Genomic DNA, 21,503 nt, shown 5'->3' on the forward strand with positions numbered 1-21,503 from the left:
TGTATGAGTGTGATTCAGAGTGTGCATGTGTGTGTGTGTATGTTTTCGCTCTATGTGTGTGTGGACTGGAGGCCTTGGCAGAGATGTGTCACTGGCAATGCAGTCAAAGCTGCTCTGAGATCAGAGGCGGTCTGTGTCTGATAAAGAGCTGTTGAGTTGAGCACGGTGATGGGGGGCTAGAGAGGGGGTGGGGAGCTGCTTTAGGGGGAGGGGGTCTTGGGTCACCAGGCCCTGATCACAACTGAAAAGGGGAGAGGAAGAGAGGGAGGAAGGGATAGAGGATTGGGATTGTAGGGAGGGAGGGAGGGACGGGTAAATTAGATCCAACTAAGAGACAAGTGACTCCCTATAGGCTCTGCTACCTTACGAGTGTTAAACTGTTTAAAAAACATACTCACATCAGTCTCGTCGAGAGATATCACCCTGTCCTCCGGATCAGCAGTCGAAGTGTGCATAAAAGGCATTGAGTTCGTCTTGTAGAGAGACGACATTGAGCAGATGATGGCTAGGGCTTCCTAAGTAGTCCATAATGAACTGTAGCCCCTGCCACATGCGTTGAGCGTCGGAGCCGGTATTGTATAATAGGATTCCACCTTTGATTGATGGCTTTGCGGAGGTCGTAGCGGGACTTCATGTACGCGTTCGTGTCCTCAGACGTAGCCTCGGGGTTGGCTGCTTGGGGAAGTAGTGAACCTTCACTGTGGGAACGACATCGGTGATGCATTTCCTTATCAAACCGGTGACAGATGTGGTTAGCACGTCGATGCTATCAGAGTCCCGGAGAATATTCCAGTCAGCGCTAGCAAGGCAGTCCTGCAGCATAGCCTTTGCTTCGGTGGACCATTTTTCTACAGAGCGTGTCACTGGTACTTCCTGTTTGAGCTTTTGTTTGTGAACAGGAAGCGGGATAATACACTCTTAGAAAAAAGGGTTCCCGAAAGGGTTATTTGGCTGATCCCATAGCAGCACCCTTTTTGTTTCCAGGTAGAACACTTTTTGTTTCCAGGTATAACCATTTTGAGTTCCATGTAGAACCCTTTGTGGAAAGGGTTCTACATGGAACCCATAAGGGTTTTACCTGGAGCCAAATGGGTTCTACCTGGAACTAAAACGGGTTCTTCAAAGCGTTCTCCTATGAGGACAGCTGAAGAACCCTTTTAGGTTCATGAAAACACTGTTTTTTTCAGAGTGTAGAGTCAAGATCTGATTTGCCTTCAGGGGACAAAATCAAATCAAATCAAATTGTATTCGTCACATGCGCTGAATACAGCAGGTGTAGACCTTACAGTGAAATGCTTACTTATAAGCCATTATCCAACAATGCAGTTTTAAGATAACATTATTGTGAAGTAAAAAATATATGTAAATAAATAATTAAATAAAAATAACAAATAGTTAAAGAACAGAAGTAAAATAACAGTAGCGAAGCGTCAATGTGTGAGGCCACCGGCTAGTCAAGGTAATTGAGGTAATATGTATATGTAGGTAGAGTTAAAGTTATAATAACCAGAGAGTAGCAGCAGCATAAAATAGGGGGGAGGGTGCAAATAGGCTGGGTAGCCATTTGATTAGCAGAGAGAACAGTCTGTGACTGGTGGCTGGAGTCTTTGACCATTTTTAGGGCTCTCCTCTGACACCGCCTGGCATAGAGGGCCTTCCTGGATGGCAGGAAGCTTAGTGTCTTGCAGTCGGAGTCTGAGCATTTGCCATACCAGACAGTGATGCAACCAGTTAGGTTGTAGAATGGTGCAGTTGTAGAAATGTTTGAAGATAATAGGACCTATGCCAAATCTTTTCAGTCTCCTGGGGGGAATAGGCTTCGCATCCCCTCTTCACAACTGTCTTGGTGTGTTTGGACCATGATAGTTAGTTGGTGATGTCAACACAAAGGAACTTGAAGCTCTAAACCTCGGTCCTCCTTTTCCTGTAGTCCACAATCACATCCTTTATCTTGATCACATTGAGGGAGAGGTTATTATCCTGGCACCACATGGCCAAGTCTCTGACCTCCTACCTATAGGCTGTCTCATCGTTGTTGGTGATCAGGTCTACCACTATTGTTTCGTCGGCAAACTTAATGATGTTGTTGGAGCCTGGCCATGCAGCCGTGGGTGAACAAGGAGTACAGGAGGGGACTGAGCATGCACCCCTGAGGGGCCCCCGTGTTGAGGATCAGTGTGGCAGATGTGTTGTTACCTACCCTTACCCACTGGGGGCAGCCCGTCAGGAAGTCCAGGATCCAGTTGCAGAGGGAGGTGTTTAGTCCCAGGGTGTTTAGTGATGAGCTTTGAGGGCACTATGGTGTGAATGCTGAGCTGTAGTGAATGAATAGCATTCTCATGTAGGTGTTCCTTTTGTCCAGGTGGGAAAGGGCAGTGTGGAGAGCAATAGAGATTGCATCATCTGTGGATCTGTTGGGGCGGTATGCAAAGTGGGTCTAGGGTTTCTGGGGTAATGATGTTGATGTGAGCCATGACCAGACTTTCAAAGCACTTCATGGCTACATACGTGAGTGCTACGGGTCGGCAGTCATTTAGGTAAGTTACCTTAGTGTTATTGGGCACAGGGACAATGGTGGTCTGCTTGAAACATGTTGGTATTGCAGACTCAGACAGGGAGAGGTTGAAAATGTCAGTGAAGACACTTGCCAGTTGGTGAGCGCATGCTCTTAGTACCTGTCCTGGTAATCCGTTTGGCCCCGCGGCCTTGTGAATGTTGACCGATGTCTTACTCACATCGGTTACAGAGAGCGTGATCACACAGTTGTCCGGAACTGCTGATGCTCTCATGCATGCTTCAGTGTTGCTTGCCTCAAAGTGAGTATAGAAGTAATTTAGCTCGTTTGGTAGACTCGCGACTGTGCGAGTATTGACGCTTTGCCTGTTTGATGGTCTGACTGAGGGCATAGCAGGATTTCTTATTAGCGTCCGCGTATCAGTCTGGTGTTTTCTGTAATGACCTTAGTGATCAAAGTTTTACAGCCTGTGTTCGTAATGGCTGCTCAGTGAAACAACCTGTCCTGATTTGTCATAGACGCTTGCTAAAACACTTTAATGAGCAAGCCTTCCTTCATGAACTGGCCTCTGTAAAATGGTATGGAATCAGCTTGACCCCTCTGTCGAAGACGCTTGGACCTTCTTTTTTGATATTTTCAGTGGAATTGTTAACAAACAGGGCCCCATAAAGAAAATGAGAATTAAAAACAGGTTCAGCCCTTGGTTCGACCGTGATCTCGCAGAGTTGATCCACCACAAGAATTGCATTTGGCAAATAGCTCGGCACACGCATGCTCACGCTGACTAGCTCTCGTTCAGGCAAACAAGAAATAAGTGCACTCAGGCTATCCGGAAGGCCAAAGTTAGTTACTTTAAGGAGCAGTTCTCTCTCTGTGGGTATAAACCCAAGAAGTACTTAATGTTCCTTAATGTTGATGATGTGGTTGTTACTGACAAGCAGCAGATGGCTGAGCCCTTTAATCACCACTTCATTAAGTCACAATTCCTATTCGACTCAGCCATGCCACCTTGCCCGTCCAACATTTCCTCATCTCCCACCCCTTCTAATGCGACTATCCCCACCGCTTCTCCCTCTTTTTCCCCTGCCCTGCTACAAAGTTTATCCCTGCAGGCAGTCACTGAGTCAGAGGTGCGAAAGGAGCTCCTGAAACTTCACCTCAAAAAAACATCTGGGTCGGATGGTTTAGACCCTTTCTTCTTTAAGGTTGCTGCCCCTATCATCGTCAAGCCTCTCTCCGACCTTTTTAACCTGTCTCTCCTTTCTGGGGAGGTTCCCATTGCTTGGTAGGCAACCACGGTGATCCTAGGCCTATAGGCCCTGCTTATCAAAAAACTTGTCAATAATCAACTGACTGGCTTTCTTGATGTCTATACTATTATCTCTGGTATGAAATCTGGTTTCCGCTCAGGTTATGGATGTGTCACTGCAACCTTTAAGGTCCTCAATGATGTCACCATTGCCCTTGATTCTAAGCAATATTGTGCTGCTATTTTTATTGACTTGGCCAAAGCTTTTGATATGGTAGACCATTCCATTCTTGTGGGCCTCCTTTTTATTTTTAATCCCAGACCCCGTCCCCGCAGGAGGCCTTTTGCCTTTTCGTAGGCCGTCATTGTAAATAAGAATTTGTTCTTAACTGACTTGCCTAGTTAAATAAAGGTTAAATAAAATCAAAAATGAATGAGTCCCGCTCCTTGAAAGTGGCAGCTCTACCGTTCAGCTCAGTGCGGAATCACAAAATGGCTACATTGGGTCAGAGCAAGACAGCAGCCATACAGCACCATCTTTAGTATGTGAGTGCGTATCTATGTGCACACTCCAACAGTCAAACAGGGGGTGCTTATACACTGTACAAGTCTGAGGTGTGAAATATATTTTTTTTGCATATCCCAACTCCCCCTGAGACACCCTCAGAGAGTGGGGTCACAGCCAGGGATCAGCCATTATTGATGGCAATCCTGAGGCAATTAGGGTTAAGTGCCTTTCTCAAGGGCAGATCGACAGATCGGGGATTCAAACTAGCAACCTTTCGGTTACTAATCCAACACTCAGACCACTAGGCTACCTGCCACTAGTCTACTCTAACCACTAGGCTACCTGTGTGTGTGTGTGTGTGTGTGTGTGTGTGTGTGTGTGTGTGTGTGTGTGTGTGTGTGTGTGTGTGTGTGTGTGTGTGTGTGTGTGTGTGTGTGTGTGTGTGTGTGTGTGTGTGTGTGTGTGTGTGTGAGAGAGAGGTTCAGAGGTTCAGATGAGAGGAGAGACTAGTCTCTGGGGTTCAGAGAAGAGGAGAGGAGAGACGAGTCTCTGGGGTTCAGAGAGGAGGAGAGGAGAGTCTAGTCTCTGGGGTTCAGAGAAGAGGAGAGGAGAGACGAGTTTCTGGGGTTCAGAGAGGAGGAGAGGAGAGACAATTCTCTGGGGTTTAGAGAGGAGGAGAGACTAGTCTCTGGGGTTCAGAGAGGAGGAGAGGAGAGACTAGTCTCTGGGGTTCAGAGAGGAGGAGAGGAGAGACGAGTCTCTGGTGTTCAGGGAGGAGGAGAGGAGAGATGAGTCTCTGGGGTTCAGAGAAGAGGAGAGAGTTTGTGTGTGTGTGCACGTGCATGCTTGTGTTTGTGGTGTTCTGTCTGTCTGATCCTTTGTGCGTGTTTTTGTGTTCCAGTGGAGCACGATAAGGAGTTTCTCTCGGTCAGGCGGCACCACAGAGAGTTTCGTTTCGACCTATCACGTATTCCCGATGGGGAAGCGGTCACCGCTGCAGAGTTCCGCATCTATAAGGACTTCATCCACGAGCGCTTTGAGAATGAGACCTTCCGCATCAGTGTCTACCAGGTGCTGAAGGAACACAACGACAGGTGAGGGACAGTGTGTGTGTGTCAGTATGTTTTAGGGTTCTCCTCTGTTATGTCACACAGCAACAGGTTGTGTTCCCTCACTTCTATTCTCCCAACATTGTTTTCAAAGATCAGTGAGTATATCCAGTCTTTCCCACAGCCATGTGGAAGGTGTGTATAACCTATGCTGTGTAAAGGGCCAGGTCTCTGACCCCTCCTAAAGGCTTCTGCTGCCTGCACAGCTCTAGGGGGAACAACACATATATCCCTCTGCCAGGGAAGTGTGTGTGAAGCAGAGCACTATGACACACTATCCAACCTGTCAGTAGACCAACACTGGCCTGGGAGGAATGATGGATACTGGAGGCAGAAGGGATAGAATATCAGAAAGGAAAAGAGGAGAAAAATACAAAAACATTCCACTTTAGAACATTGATTTTTAGTTGGACAAGGATTCTTTCTCTATGTTTCTTTCTCTCTCCTTCATTCTTTCTTTCTTTCTTTCTTTCTTTCTTTCTTTCTTTCTTTCTTTCTTTCTTTCTCTCTCTCTCTCTCTCTCTCTCTCTCTCTCTCTCTTTATCCTTCTCTCTCTCTATCCTTCTCTCTCTCTCTACCTCTCTCTCTCTCTACCTCTCTCTCTCTCTATCCTTCTCTCTCTACCTCTCTCTCTCTCTACCTCTCTCTCTCTACCTCTCTCTCTCTACCTCTCTCTCTCTCTACCTCTCTCTCTCTCTCTCTCTCTCTATCCTTCTCTCTCTACTCTCTCTCTCTCTCTCTCTACTCTCTCTCTCTCTACCTCTCTCTCTACCTCTCTCTCTCTCTCTATCCTTCTCTCTCTACCTCTCTCTCTCTACCTCTCTCTCTCTACCTCTCTCTCTCTCTATCCTTCTCTCTCTACCTCTCTCTCTCTCTACCTCTCTCTCTACCTCTCCCTCTCTCTTTCTCTCTCTACCTCTCTCTCTCTCTCTCTCCCTCTCTCTTTCTCTCTCTCCCTCTCTCTCTCTCTCTCTCTCTCTCTCTCTCTCTCTCTCTACCTCTCTCTCTCTCTCTCTCTCTCTCCCTCTCTCTCTCTCTCTCTCTCTCTCTCTCTCTCTCTCTCTCTCTCTCTCTCTCTCTCTCTCTCTACCTCTCTCTCTACCTCTCTCTCTCTCTCTATCCTTCACTCTCTACCTCTCTCTCTACCTCTATCTCTCTACCTCTCTCTCTCTCTCTATCCTTCACTCTCTACCTCTCTCTCTACCTCTCTCTCTCTACCTCTCTCTCTCTCTCTCTCCTTCACTCTCTCCCTCTCTCTCTACCTCTCTCTCTCTCTCTCTCTCTCTCTCTCTCTCTCTCTCTCTCTCTCTCTCTCTACCTCTCTCTCTCTCTTTTTCTGTTTCACTCCCTTAATTCCCGTGTGTGATGGACAGTGTGTTCAGTATGAACGGAGCAGTCGTTTATAAAGTCATTATTGTCAATTGAGGAAATTAAGTGTTCCCCTGGACCTCCCCATCTGGAGCCCTCCCTCCCTCCCTCCCTCCCTCCCTCCCTCCCTCCCTCCCTCCCTCCCTCCCTCCCTCCCTCCCTCCCTCCCTCCCTCCCTCCCTCCCTCCCTCCCTCCCTCCCTCCCTCTTTCTCTGTTGCCCTGATCTCGCTCTCTTACTTGTTCTACTCCTCAGCTCCACACTTTTTGCACATATTATTTAAGTTTGCAGGCTTGTATGTGTGTGTGTGTTTGTCTGTATCTGTGTGTGTGTGTGTTTCTTTGCGTATGTTTGCATGTTTGGGTCCCATGTGGGTCTGGTTGTGTATGTGTGTGTGTTTGTCTCCGTGTTTGTGTGAATGTTTACTCATGCATGCACATGTGTGTGTGTGTCTGTGTATCTCCTCCAGGAAGTCGGACCTGTTTCTGTTGGACTCGCGGGTCATCTGGGCGGCTGAGGAGGGGTGGCTGGTGATTGATGTGACATTGACCAGTAACCACTGGGTTCTGAATCCTGGACACAACCTGGGCCTGCAGCTGGCTCTGGAGAGCACTACCGGTAAGCAGAGGGCCTTTGAACCAGGTCTAGAACCCAGAGGGAGCTCTCTAAACCAGAACTTCCATATGAGAGGTTAGGACCCCTAACCATATAGCTTACAGTATGAGTACTGATCTAGGACCAGCTCATCCCTTTCCATATATTCTTATTAATTAGGATCTAAATGATGTATATGGGGCCTGGCCTGGATTCATGTAAGAACAGGAGACAGCATGAGCAGTATGACCTCAGTGCATAGCAATGGCACATTCTCTACCAGCACACAACACAGAGAGAACACACTGGTAGAGGGATAATACAAGCCGTCATTATTTAACACGATCCACTATACCCTCATCATCACTATCGCCCATGCAGAAAAGATTACAACAAACAACATGTAATGCAGATGTATTTCTATCGAGTCAAGTTTCTCTTTAGAGCGGAGGCGAGATTGCTATCAGGATGGCAGGATGTTAGTCATTTCAAATCAACAACAACAACAGCAGCATCAACAGTAGTACTGTATGACAGTGTTTCTGAGGAGACCTCAGTGATTTTACCTCAGTGATGATAGAAGGATGATCCATGTTTCTTTCATGTTAGGGACAGTGTGTGTTTATGTGTGTGTGTTGGGAGGGGTATGGACGGGCGTGTGCTGGCATGCTCGTGAGACGTCCCGTCACCGTGGGCTGCGGGCAGTGATGGATATAGGTATAGGTGACATGGGCATCTTACCGGGGGCGGCACAGGGCGCTGAAGGGGGGGGCTTGCCCAGGGATCCATACAAGCTAGGACCGCCACTGGCTGCGGGCAACATTAGTTTACCTCTGCACTATGATCACAGGCACATTCCTCTGAACATCACATGTTCACCCAGATCTCTCTCTCACACACACATGTTGACATTTTTTTGGGAGTCCTTGAGGCAGAACTGAGCCATTTCTGCTAGATAGACCAGCTGCAAAGTCAAAATGGACTTATTGACTATATTGTAAAAATGCATTTTTGGTCTTAATCTACGGTTAGGGTTAGCAATGTGGTTAAGGTTAGGGTTAAGGTTAGCATTAGGTTTAAAATCACATTTTATGACATTGTGGCAGTGCCAGCTAGTGCCAGCTCTGCAGAGCTGCCGCCAGAACAAGATTTATGATTAAAAACGCCAATCTGCCACACACACACAAACCTTAAACACTGTCAGATCTATTGGGAGAGAGTGTATCTCTTTGATGTCTGGTATTACTTTGGTGCTTGACATTTCCCAGGTCCAAACTGAGAGAGAGATAGAGAGCAAGAGCGAGAGAGAGAGAGAGAAAGAGAGAGATCCTCATATTTGGGATAACATCAATTTTCAGCATTACACAGACTAAATAAATGGTTCTCATTAGAGACTGAGTGGACCACACACACTTTAGATACACACACTCACAGAGACATGTCTCTGACATGCTGTCCTCTGTGTCTCCCCCTGCAGGTGAGAGTGTGAACCCGCGGATGGCAGGGCTGATCGGCCTCAGTGGTCCTCAGAATAAACAGCCCTTCATGGTGGCCTTCTTCAAAGCCACAGAGGTGCACCTGCGCAGCATCCGCTCAGCACCAGGGGGCACCAAACAACGCAACCCCAACCGCTCCAAAGGGGCCAACAAGGGCCAGGAGGCACTCCGAGTGACCAACATTGCAGGTAAGGACTGGGGGATGAGGGGAGAGGGAGGCTAAGAGAATGTGCCTTACAGCAGCATGTGTATTTGTGGAAGGCCTTTTAAATGGCACAGTGATATGTTGATGTAGTGGTGGCTGGCTCTGGTGTGGGTTCCAGGTGAAATGGTAGGCAGATGGAGGCCAGGGCTACTACTGTCTACTACTGCCTCTTTACAATAATTCTCCACATATCTCTAAGGATCAACACACATGCACGCACACACAGACGTACACACACACACACACACACACACACACACACACACACACACACACACACACACACACACACACACACACACACACACACACACACACACACACACACACACACACACACACACACACAGTTGGACGTACACACACACACACACAGACGTACACACACACACTCTCTCACACACACAGACACACACAGACACACATAGACACACACACACACACACACTCACACACACACACACACACACACACACACACACACACACACACACACACACACACACACACACACACACACACACACACACACACACACACACACACACACACACACACACACACACACACACAAACTTTCCCCCTCCAAACCAATTATACAAACTTTGTAATGCCAGCAAACAAAGGTCAAGTGACCAAAGTTGCTAAGCTTGCTAGATAACCTCCTATTCTTTCTCTTAATCAAGTTAATGATCATACAGATAGCAGATCAGATCATGAATAACAGGGAGATGAAGAGTGGAAATAGTTTAAATACCAGGGAATCTTAACGGGGACCAACTCTCATCTCATACTGTTTGTTGATCACACTATGTTATAGTGGTATTTTGACATGCAAAGGTGAGAAACAAAGTATGATACTTCAACCTATGGATTACAGAATAAAGTTAGGAATTTTCATGTGAGACAAGAGTCCAGATTTGGGATTTCAGTGGGATTGGGACTGGATAGGAAAATAGTCTAGGCCAGGGTTCATCAAATAGATTCAGCTTGTTTCTTGAGTGGATGGTCTGGGGGCCGGAACAAAATTAGAAAACAATTGTAGACTGCAAATTGACTGCAAGAAGCCCAAGCACATATAATATTTGACTAAAACATCATTTCAAACCTTGCTTACATTTGTATACGATCACATACACCATTTTATTAGGTACACCCATCTAGTACCTTTGACTCCAGAACAGCCTAAATGATTCAGGGCATGCAAAAGTTGCTCAGTTGATATCAAGGGACCTAACGTGTGCCAGGAAAACATTCCCCACACCATTACCCCAATCCAACCAGCCTGTACCATTGACACCAGGCAGGATGGGGCCATGGACTCATGCTGCTTACTCCAAATCCTGACGCTGCCATCAACATGACGCAACAGGAACCATTTTTTGTCAGACCAGGAAAAGTTATTCCACTCCTTATTGTCCAGTGTTGGTGATCACATGCCCACTGGAGGCTTTTCTTCTTGTTTTTAGCTGATAGGAGTGGAACCTGGTGTGGTCTGCTGCAACAGCCCATCCGTGACAAGGCCCGACAAATTGTGCGTTCCGAGATGCCGTTCTGCACACCACTGTTGTACTGCACAGTTATTTGCCTGCTTGTCTGTTAGCTGGCGCGATTCTTGCCATTCTCCTTTGACCTCTCATCAACGAGCTGTTTTCACCCGCGCTGTGGTGGTCATGAAATAACTGCCGGTCTCACGGTAATTGACCGTTAATTAACATAAACACATTTAGCATCTCCTGGTTTCCACACAGCCTACAAGCCACTGATGCAGACCTTTGGTCTCATGGTGACCGTTAATTAACATCAACACATTTAGCATCTCCTGGTTTCCACACAGCCCACAAGCCCCTGATGCAGACCTTTGGAACGTCTACATTTTAAAAAGTCTAATACAGCCATGTAATACAACCGACACCATCACCATCATTATTTATTATAAACAGGTGTAAAGAAAAATGATATGAAGAAAATGTAGTCTATTTCAGGAGAACAGTATAGCATACTCTGAGTTGTCCTTATGTTAGGCCCTGATCTGGCTGTGTCATATGGCTGTGGGTTTTCTTAGAATTCCATGCCATTATTTTAAAGTACCGGTATGAAGAATGAACAATTTAACATAGCTGAATAAAATAGAAAACGTATATTCATCTAACAATTTGAGGGAATCTAATTCTATTGATCACATACACATGTTTAGCAGATGTTATTGTGGGTGTAGCGAAATGCTTGTGTTCCTAGCTCCAATAGCGCAGTAATATCTAACAATTCACAACAATACACACATCTAAAAGTAAAAGAATGGAATTAAGAAATATAGAAATATTAGGATGAGCAATGTTGGAGTGGCATTGACTAAAATACAGTAGAATAGAATACAGTATTTACATATGAGATGAGTAAAGCAGTATGCAAACATTATTAAAATGACTAGTGTTCCATTATTAAAGTGGCCAGTGATTCCATGTCTATGTATACAGTGTAGGACAGCAGCCTCTAAGATGCAGGGTTGAGTAACCGGGTGGTAGCAGGCTAGTGATGGTTATTTAACAGTCTGATGGCCTTGAGATAGAAGCTGTTTTTCATCTCTCGGTCCCAGCTTTGATGCACCTGTACTGACCTCACCTTCTGGATGATAGCGGGGTGAACTGGCAGTGGGTGGGGTGGTTTATGTACTTGATGATCTTTTTGGCCTTCCTGTGACATTGGATGGTGTAGGTGTCCTGGAGGGTAGGCAGTGTGCCCCCGGTGATGCGTTGGGCAGACCGCACCACCCTCTGGAGCGCCCTGTGGTTGCGGGCGGTGCAGTTGCCGTACCAGGCGGTGAGACAGCCCGAAAGCATGCTCTCAATTGTGCATCTGTAAATCTCAATCTGTAAATGTTTCTGAAGGTCTTAGGGGCCAATCCAAATTTCTGGACCATTTCAGATTATCAGTGATGTGTACGCCGAAGGAACTTGAAGCTTTTCACGTTCTCCACTGTGGTCCCGTCGATGTGGTTAGGGGAGTGCTCCCTCTGCTGTTTCCTGAAGTCCACGATCAGCTCCTTCATTTTGTTGATGTTGAGGGAGAGGTTATTTTCCTGGCACCCTTCCGCCAGGGCCCTCACCTCCTGCCTGTTGGCTGTCTTGTCATTGTTGGTAATCAGGCCTACTACTGTTGTGTAATTTGCAAACTTGATGTTTCAGTTGGAGGTGTGCATGGCCACAGAGTCATGAGTGAACAAGGAGTACAGGAGGGTGCTAAGTACACACCCTTCTGGGGCCCCTGTGTTGAGGATCAGCGAAGTGGAGGTGTTGTTTCCTTCCTTCACCACCTGGGGGCGGCCTGTAAGGAAGTCCAGGACCCAGTTGCACAGGGCGGATTCAGACCCAGGGCCCCGAGCTTAATAATGAGGGTACTATGGTGTTGAAGGTTGAACAGCATTCTGACGTAGGTATCCCTCTTGTCCAGATGGTATAGGGCAGAGTGCAGTGAGATGGCGATTGCATCGTCTGTGGATCTATTGGGGCGGTAAGAAAATTGAAGTAGGTCTAGGGTGTCAGGTAAGGTAGAGGTGATATGATCCTTAACTAGCCTCTCAAAGCACTTCATGATGACAGAGGTGACTGCTACGGGGCGATAAAACATTTAGTTCAGTTACCTTTGCTTTCTTGGGTACAGGATCAATGGTGGACATCTTGAAGCAAGTGGGGACAGCAGACTGGGAAAGGAGAGATTGAATATGTCCGTAAACACTCCAGCCAGCTGGTCTGCGCATGCTCTGAGGACGCGGCTAAGGATGCCGTCTGGGCCGACAGCCTTGTGAAGATGAACACGTTTAAATGTCTTACTCACGTTGGCCACAGAGAATGAGAGCCCACAGTCCTTGGGAGCGAGCCACATCGGTGCACTGTGTTATCTTCAAAGTGGACGAAGAATATGTTTAACTCGTTTGGGAGCGACGTGGCAGGTTTTCCCTTTGTAATCTGTGATTGTCTGTAGACCCTGCCACATATGTCTCGTGTCTGAGCCGTTGAATTGCGACTCCACTTTGTCTCTGTACTGATGTTTTGACTGTTTGATTGCCTTACGGAGGGAATAACTCCACTGTTTGTATTTGAGTAGTCACCGTGGGAACAATATCCCCTATACGCTTCCCGGTGAACTCAGTCACCATGTCTGTGTAAACGTCAATGTTATTCTGAGAGGCTACCTGGAACATATCCCAGTCCGCATGATCAAAACAATCTTGAAGCATGGATTCCGATTACTCAGACCAGCGTTGAATTGACCTCAGCACTGGTACTTCCTGTTTGAGTTTCTGCCTATAGGAAGGGAGGAGTAAAATGAAGTCGTGATCTGATTTGCCGAAGGGAGGGCAGGGAGGGCCTTGTAGGCATATCGAAAAGGCAAATAGCAGTGGTCTAGTGTTTTTCCTAAGAGAGTACTACAGTCAATGTATTAATAGAATTTTGGAGTTTTCCTTTTCCTCAAATTTGCTTTGTTAAAATCCCCAGCTACAATAAATGTGGCCTCAGGATATGTGCTTTTCAGTTTGCACGTTTTCACAGTTTGCACATGCGGCTATTCTGTGTTGAACAGTTAACAATTATTTATGTGACTTTAGTTGTGATACAAAAGTTGGGCTATATGTTATGATTTTTACTACATTCTAAGGCTGCATGATGCGACTCGAATGATCATTTGAAAAAAGTTGCATGAAAGGCATGAGCTCTGCTTTGTTTCTTGCACAGGCTGCACACACTTCATCGGTCTCTCATTCACAATTTGACAAGCACTTGATAATGCTTCGATTTGGTGGCATCCCATTTTTGTGGCCATTATGCCCCCTAAAAAAATGCATGCCTTTTGCGGCCAGTGGCTGTTGTGCCCTAATTCCCTTCTCCCGGCTGCGTGCCGAAGCACCTCTTTCTCACAGGCTACAAGTGTCACGCATGTTCCCGCTCCCCCTCTGGCGCTCGAGGGTGCCAGGCTGCTCTTCATTGCGCACACCTGTCACCATCATTGCGCACAGCTGCGCAATATTGGACTCACCTGGACTCCATTACTTTGTTGATTGCCCTTATATATCTGTCTGTTCCTCAGTTGATTCCCCATGTCAGCATTATTGTCGTTATGTTCCCCCTTTTCAGACAGTGTTCTTGTTTTGGTTTGATGTCCGTTTTCCAGTAAATGTTCACTCCTTGTACTTGCTTCTCGTCTCCAGCGTAGATCCTTACAACAAGTGAAGACAGACACATCAGGGACCCAACTGTGTGTGTCCTCATCCAATTCCGAGGCGCATATTGAAGATATGGAAGAACTATCCACATTAACTTTTCATCAGCCAATAAGATGAGAAGGCCTAACGAACAGCAAAAGCACTAGCCTATGTCAATCTACTGTCCCCCATAGTACAAAAGTTCACATATTCTATTCTGTGCAAGAAATAAATATTCCAAACATAGTCTGGGACAGTTGTGGGATGTGATAGATCCCACATTAATACAACCACTAGCATAAAAAAAAAATTAAGCAATGAGCCTGACGCAACAGATGAGAACGTTTAGCTTAAAATGTTGATAAACTATTGGGCTTTTTCTTCACATTATGAGGGCAGCAATGTGAACACGGCAGTAGGTTATAAGCACAAATGTTCCATTAGCAGAAAAGCAACATTCTCAAAAGTGACCAGAGATGTGATTATGCATGTAATGCTTTTATTATAAAGGTGCATTTTTATGGTGAAAATCATCTTCCCCAAACGAGAAACTCACACGCTGTGTATTGTATGCCAGTTAGGCTCTACACCTGTTGCAAAGCGGAGTAATGTGCTTCATTTTAAGACGTTATTTGACCACTTTAGTTGTTAATAAACAAACATTATGAAAACATGGGCTAGGCTACATGAAGTGGCCTATGGGCTAGGCTACATGAAGTGGCCTATGGGCTAGGCTACATGAAGTGGCCTATGGGCTAGGCTACATGAAGTGGCCTATGGGCTAGGCTACATGAAGTGGCCTATGGGCTAGGCTACATGAAGTGGCCTATGGGCTAGGCTACATGAAGTGGCCTATGGGCTAGGCTACATGAAGTGGCCTATGGGCTAGGCTACATGAAGTGGCCTATGGGCTAGGCTACATGAAGTGGCCTATGGGCTAGGCTACATGAAGTGGCCTATGGGCTAGGCTACATGAAGTGGCCTCTGGGCTAGGCTACATGAAGTGGCCTATGGGCTAGGCTACATGAAGTGGCCTATGGGCTAGGCTACATGAAGTGGCCTATGGGCTAGGCTACATGAAGTGGCCTATGGGCTAGGCTACTTGAAGTGGCCTATGGGCTAGGCTACATGAAGTGGCCTATGGGCTAGGCTACATGAAGTGGCCTATGGGCTAGGTTACATGAAGTGGCCTATGGGCTAGGCTACATGAAGTGTCCTATGGGCTAGGCTACATGAAGTGGCCTATGGGCTAGGCTACATGAAGTGGCCTATGGGCTAGGCTACATGAAGTGGCCTATGGGCTAGGCTACATGAAGTGGCCTATGGGCTAGGCTACATGAAGTGGCCTATGGGCTAGGCTACATGAAGTGGCCTATGGGCTAGGCTACATGAAGTGGCCTATGGGCTAGGCTACATGAAGTGGCCTATGGGCTAGGCTACATGAAGTGGCCTATGGGCTAGGCTACATGAAGTGGCCTATGGGCTAGGCTACATGAAGTAAGCGACTATAATTTGAAGAAGTCGGGGGGGAAAAGCATGCCCTGTTTGCCTTCAGCTGGGCATTATTGACAAGTGATAATATATCATTTACAAATGATAGGCTAATATTGTCACTCATCACACTATTCTTGAATTAATCTTGTCTTTACATACACCACCGTTCAATAGTTCGGGGTCACTTAGAAATGTCCTTGTTTTTGAATGAAAAGCACATTTTTTTGTCCATTAAAATAACATCAAATTGATCAGAAATACAGTGTAGACATTGTTAATGTTGTAAATGACTATTGTAGCTGGAAACGGCAGAATGGAATATCTACATAGGCCTACAGAGGCCCATTATCAGCAACCATCACTCCTGTGTTCCAATGGCACGTTGGGTTAGCTAATCCAAGTTTATTGATCATTAGAAAACCCTTTTGCAATTATGTTAGCACAGCTGACAACTGTTGTTCTGATTAAAGAAGCAATAAAACTGGCCTTCTTTAGACTAGTTGAGTATCTGGAGCATCAGCATTTGTGGGTTCGATTACAGGCTCAAAATGGCTAGAAACAAATAACTTTCTTCTCAAACTCGTCAGTCTATTCTTGTTCTGAGAAATAAAGGCTATTTCATGTGAGAAATTGCCAAGAAACTGAAGATCTCGTACAACACTGTGCACTACTCCCTTCTCAGAACAGCGTAAACTGTCTCTAACCAGAATAGAAAGAGGAGTGGGAGGCCCCGGTGCACAACTAAACTAGAGGACAAGTACATTAGTGTCTAATTTGAGAAACAGACGCCTCACAAGTCCTCAACTGGCACCTTCATTAAATAGTACCCACAAAACACCAGTCTCAATGTGAACAGTGAAGAGGCGACTTCGGGATGCTGGATCATACCACGCTCAAACTCGCTTAGGCCACTAGTTTTGCCCATCTAACATTAAATCAAACAGTAACTGAATGCCTCGATGCCTGCCTGCCTGCTTTATAATATATATACAGTTGAAGTCAGAAGTTTACATACACCTTAGCCAAATACATTTAAACTCAGTTTTTCACAATTCCTGACATTTAATCAGAGTAAAAATTCCTTGTCTTGGGTCAGTTAGGATCACCACTTCATTTTAAATGTCAGAATAATAGTAGAGAGAATTATTTCTTTCAGCTTTTATTTCTTTCATCACATTCCCAGTGGGTCAGAAGTTTACATACACTCAATTAGTATTTGGTAGCATTGCCTTAAAATTGTTTAACTTGGGTCAAACATTTCAGGTAGTCTTCCACCAGCTTCCCACAATAAGTTGGCTGAATTTTGTCCCATTCCTCCTGACCGAGCTGATGTAACTGAGTCAGGTTTGTAGGCCTCCTTGCTCACACACACCTTTTCAGTTCTGCCCACAAATCTTCTATGGGATTGAGATCAGGGCTTTGTGATGGCCACTCCAATACCTTGAATTTCTGTCCTTAAGACATTTTGCCACAACTTTGGAAGTATGCTTGGGGTCATTGTTCATTTGGAAGATCCATTTGCGACCAAGCTTTAACTTCCTGACTGATGTCTTGAGATGTTGCTTCAATATATCCACATAATTTTACTCCCTCATTTTGCCATCTATTTTCTGAAGTACACCAGTACCTCCTGCAGCAAAGCACCCCCACAACATGATGCCGCCACCCCAGTGCTTCACGGTTGGGATGGTGTTCTTCGGCTTGCAAGCCTCCCCCTTTTTCCTCCAAACATAACGATGGTCATTATGGCCAAACAGTTCTATTTTTGTTTCATCAGACCAGAGGACATTTCTCCAAAAAGTACGATTTTTGTCCCCAAGTGCAGTTGCAAACCGTAGTCAGGCTTTTATTTATGGTTGTTGTAGACTCGTGCCTTTTTCCTTGCTGAGCGGACTTTCAGGTTATGTCGATTAAGAACTCTGTGGATATATACTGTGGATATAGATACTTTTGTACCTGTTTCCTCCAGCATCTTCACACGGTCCTTTGCTGTTGTTCTGGGAGTGATTTGCACTTTTCAAACCAAAGTACGTTCATCTCCTTCCTGAGCGGTATGACAGCTGCGTGGTCCCATGGTGTTTATACTTGCATACTGTTGTTTGTACAGATGAACGTGGTACCTTCAGGCATTTGGAAATTGCTCCCAAGGATGAACCAGACTTGTGGAGGTCTACAATGTGTTTTCTGAGGTCTTGGCTGATTTATTTTGATTTTCCCATGATGTCAAGTAGAGGCACTGAGTTTGAAGGTAGGCCTTGAAATACATCCAGAGGTACACCTCCAATTGTGTCAATTAGCCTATCAGAAGCTTCTAAAGCAAAGACATTTTCTGGAATTTTCCAAGCTGTTTAAAGGCACAGTCAATTTAGTGTATGTAAACTCGTGACCCACTGGAATTGTGATACAGTGAATTATAAGGAAATAATCTGTCTCTAAACAATTGTAGGAAAAATTACTTGTGTCATTTACAAAGTAGATGCCCTAACCGACTTGCCAAATCTGTGAACCTTGATGTCTTAATGCATGGGCTTTAAATACATGAGCCTCATGGAGTGGACAGACAGGGCCAAGAACCGAGCATAGAGCAAAGGCAGGTCCTATGTTCTGGGCAGATCACGTCTGCACTGTGTGTGTGTGTGTGTGTGTGTGTGTGTGTGTGTGTGTGTGTGTGTGTGTGTGTGTGTGTGTGTGTGTGTGTGTGTGTGTGTGTGTGTGTGTGTGTGTGTGTGTGTGTGTGTGTGTGTGTGTGTGTGTGTGTGTGTGTGTGTGTGTGTGTGTGTGTGTGTGTATGTGTGACTGAGCTGATGAGAACCAGTTGTTCCTGATCATTCCCAATCCCAATGACTGGGTCAAATGCATGTTCTACAGAACCCCTACCAGAGGGAGGGAGGGAATAGAAAGAAGAAGAGAGGGAATAGAATGGAGTGGTGAAAGAGATGGGTTAAGCCTCTGTCCTCTCTCTGTCCTCTCTCTGCTCTGGTAGCCCCACAGTGAACCCCTAAATGTTTAGGCCTGTACTACATAGACTGATATCATGTACAGCAAGGTTTTATGTTACCATGCTATAATATTGTAATGTTTTACACTCCTCTTTATCTCTCCACTACCTTCTTTCTCCATTTCTTTTCTTTCTTTCTTTCTTTCTTTCTTTCTTTCTTTCTTTCTTTCTTTCTTTCTTTCTTTCTTTCTTTCTGTTTCTTTCTTTCTTTGTTTCTTTCTGTTTCTTTCTTTGTTTCTTTGTTTGTTTCTTTTCTCTCTCTCTCTCTCTCTCTCTCTCTCTCTCTCTCTCTCTCTCTCTCTCTCTCTCACTCTCTCTCTCTCTCACTCTCTCTCTTTCTCTTTCTCCCCCCCTATCTCTCTCTCAGAGAACAGCAGTGCTGATCAGAAGCAGGCATGCAAGAAACACGAGCTCTATGTCAGCTTCAGAGACCTGGGGTGGCAGGTACCGTGCGCACCGCATACATTCCTCCATCTCTCCCTCTTTCTCCTCTTCTCCTTTTTCTTTTATCCACCATCCCTCTTAATATCTATCCCCTTTTCTCACTCGCTCCCACTTATCTCTTCCTCACCCGTCCTCTGTTCTCCCTCTTCTACACTCCGTCCCCTCTGTTTCCCTCCCTGTCCTCCCTAATGCCTTTTGTTAGCAGAGACCTAAATCCAAAGTGATCTACAGTTTTCACTGGTGTCCATGATATCCATTACAACAGCTGGGTAAACAGTGGGTTATGCTAAGGAAAGGGGCAGATTTATTGCCTTACTAGGGCTCCACAGTTCACAACAAGTTCTGAGTTTAGAACCGGGAAGCTTGTTGCTACTACTGAGGCTACCGTGACTACTGTGGCATGCATCACATGCTGATCACACAATCACATGAAGGATAACAGTGTGACTCTCTTTCTCTCTTTATCCACCCTCTATCCCTCTCCCCTCTCTCTCTCTCTCTCTCTCTCTCTCTCTCTCTCTCTCTCTCTCTCTCTCTCTCTCTCTCTCTCTCTCTCTCTCTCTCTCTCAGGACTGGATCATAGCTCCAGAGGGCTATGCAGCTTATTACTGTGAGGGAGAGTGTGCCTTCCCTCTTAACTCCTACATGAATGCCACTAACCACGCCATTGTGCAGACACTAGTGAGTACCCTCCAAGAATAAACATGATACTTTAGTATCATTCATTCAGTCAATATACTAGACAGCGTCAACACAAAGACAACTGCATTGACATGTTATCAATTCAGTATCTCCCTTACTCCAACCCCCATCTCTTTACCCCCCCGTATAGGTCCACCTAATAAGCCCAGACACCATTCCTAAGCCCTGCTGTGCTCCCACCCATCTCCATGCCATCTCAGTGCTCTACTTTGACGACAGCTCCAATGTCATCCTCAAGAAGTACCGCAACATGGTGGTCAGAGCCTGTGGCTGCCATTAGACTACAGCCAACCTCGAACCCTCACAACACACACACACATTCCTGCCTCTAAATATCCCTCAACGCACGTGACTTTCATCTAGAGACTTGAATGGACACATGAATGAACTACATGTCCTAGAGTGCCTTGCCGTGCTGCTGGATAGGAGCTACATGAGGACTGGCAGACAATCATGATTATTGAGTCCAACTTGGAACACACACAACCCCCCCCCCCCACACACACACACTCTCTGTGCTTTCTACTGTGTATGAGACATTTTAAGCAGTGATTGTATAGTATTACACAGTCAACAATATTTTGTTAATGTCAATATGTTTTCTGTGTAGTTAAAGGTGTTTTTCTATATATTTTTGATCTATATTGTTTTTGTATGCTTTTTATGACTGAAAGACCAGGCTCGAGGAAGTGTGGATTCTCTATTATGGACTCTTCATGTACATTACTGTGTAAATAGTTTTTCAAACAAAGAGAAGCGTATTTATTTCCTGGTCTTGGGAATGTTTGTAATGCTCCGGGTGTCGTGGGTGTGGAGTCAAAATGCAGGAGACAGAGTTCAATGCTGTGCGTCTTTTACTAGCACCAACGCACCACAGGGTGCTCACAAAAGTAACGTTCCCAAACACAGGGGAAAAAACACAATGAAGAAATACACGACTAGGCACTAAACACGTACCTCTACAACAGAGCCGAAGGTTACAATGAAAATAATCCCGCACAACAACCAGGCGGGCCGGCTGTCTAATAAAGACAAACTAATTAAACATAAAAAAAAATAAAAAAAAACATGAACAGGTGCTACCACTAAACATACAAGGAGGGAGAGGAAAAACAATCAGTGGCAGCTAATAGGCCGGTGATGACGACCGCCGAGCGCCACCCGCCCGGGAAGGGGAAACACCCTCGGTCGGACTCGTGACAGTACCCCCCTCCTGACGCGCGGCTCCCGCAGCGCGCCGACATCGGCCTCGAGGTCGCCCCGGAGGACGAGGTGCAGGGCGATCCGGATGGAGGAGATGGAAATCCCTCAACATGGATGGATCCAAGATGTCCCCCACCGGTACCCAGCACCTCTCCTCCGGACCGTACCCCTCCCAGTCCACGAGGTACTGCAGGCCCCTCACCCGGCGTCTTGAGTCCAGAATGGCCCGGATCGTGTACGCCGGGGTCCCCTCGATGTCCATAGGGGGGGGAGGGACCTCCGGTACCTCACTGTCCTGCAGGGGACCAGCTACCACCGGCCTGAGGAGAGACACATGAAACGAGGGGTTAATACGATAATAGGAAGGGAGTTGTAATCGATAACAGACCTTGTTTATTCTCCTCAGGACTTTAAAGGGC

The 21,503-nt window shown here is 46.0% G+C and overlaps 1 protein-coding gene across 1 annotated transcript in view; it reads left to right on the forward strand.

Moving 5' to 3' along the window:
• LOC118359637 (bone morphogenetic protein 7) overlaps positions 1 to 20,644 on the forward strand; it is a 53,160-nt gene extending 32,516 nt beyond the window's left edge. The window contains exons 2-7 of the mRNA XM_035738213.2: positions 5,174 to 5,366; positions 7,218 to 7,366; positions 8,820 to 9,026; positions 19,103 to 19,179; positions 19,750 to 19,860; positions 20,012 to 20,644. Of these exons, the coding sequence (XP_035594106.2) occupies positions 5,174 to 5,366; positions 7,218 to 7,366; positions 8,820 to 9,026; positions 19,103 to 19,179; positions 19,750 to 19,860; positions 20,012 to 20,161 (887 nt within the window). The 3' untranslated portion in view covers positions 20,162 to 20,644. The remainder of the gene's footprint in view (positions 1 to 5,173; positions 5,367 to 7,217; positions 7,367 to 8,819; positions 9,027 to 19,102; positions 19,180 to 19,749; positions 19,861 to 20,011) is intronic.
• Positions 20,645 to 21,503: the final 859 nt, after the last annotated feature.

Source organism: Oncorhynchus keta, chromosome 27, assembly GCF_023373465.1.
Source record: "Oncorhynchus keta strain PuntledgeMale-10-30-2019 chromosome 27, Oket_V2, whole genome shotgun sequence".
NCBI classification, from domain to species: Eukaryota; Metazoa; Chordata; class Actinopteri; order Salmoniformes; family Salmonidae; genus Oncorhynchus; species Oncorhynchus keta.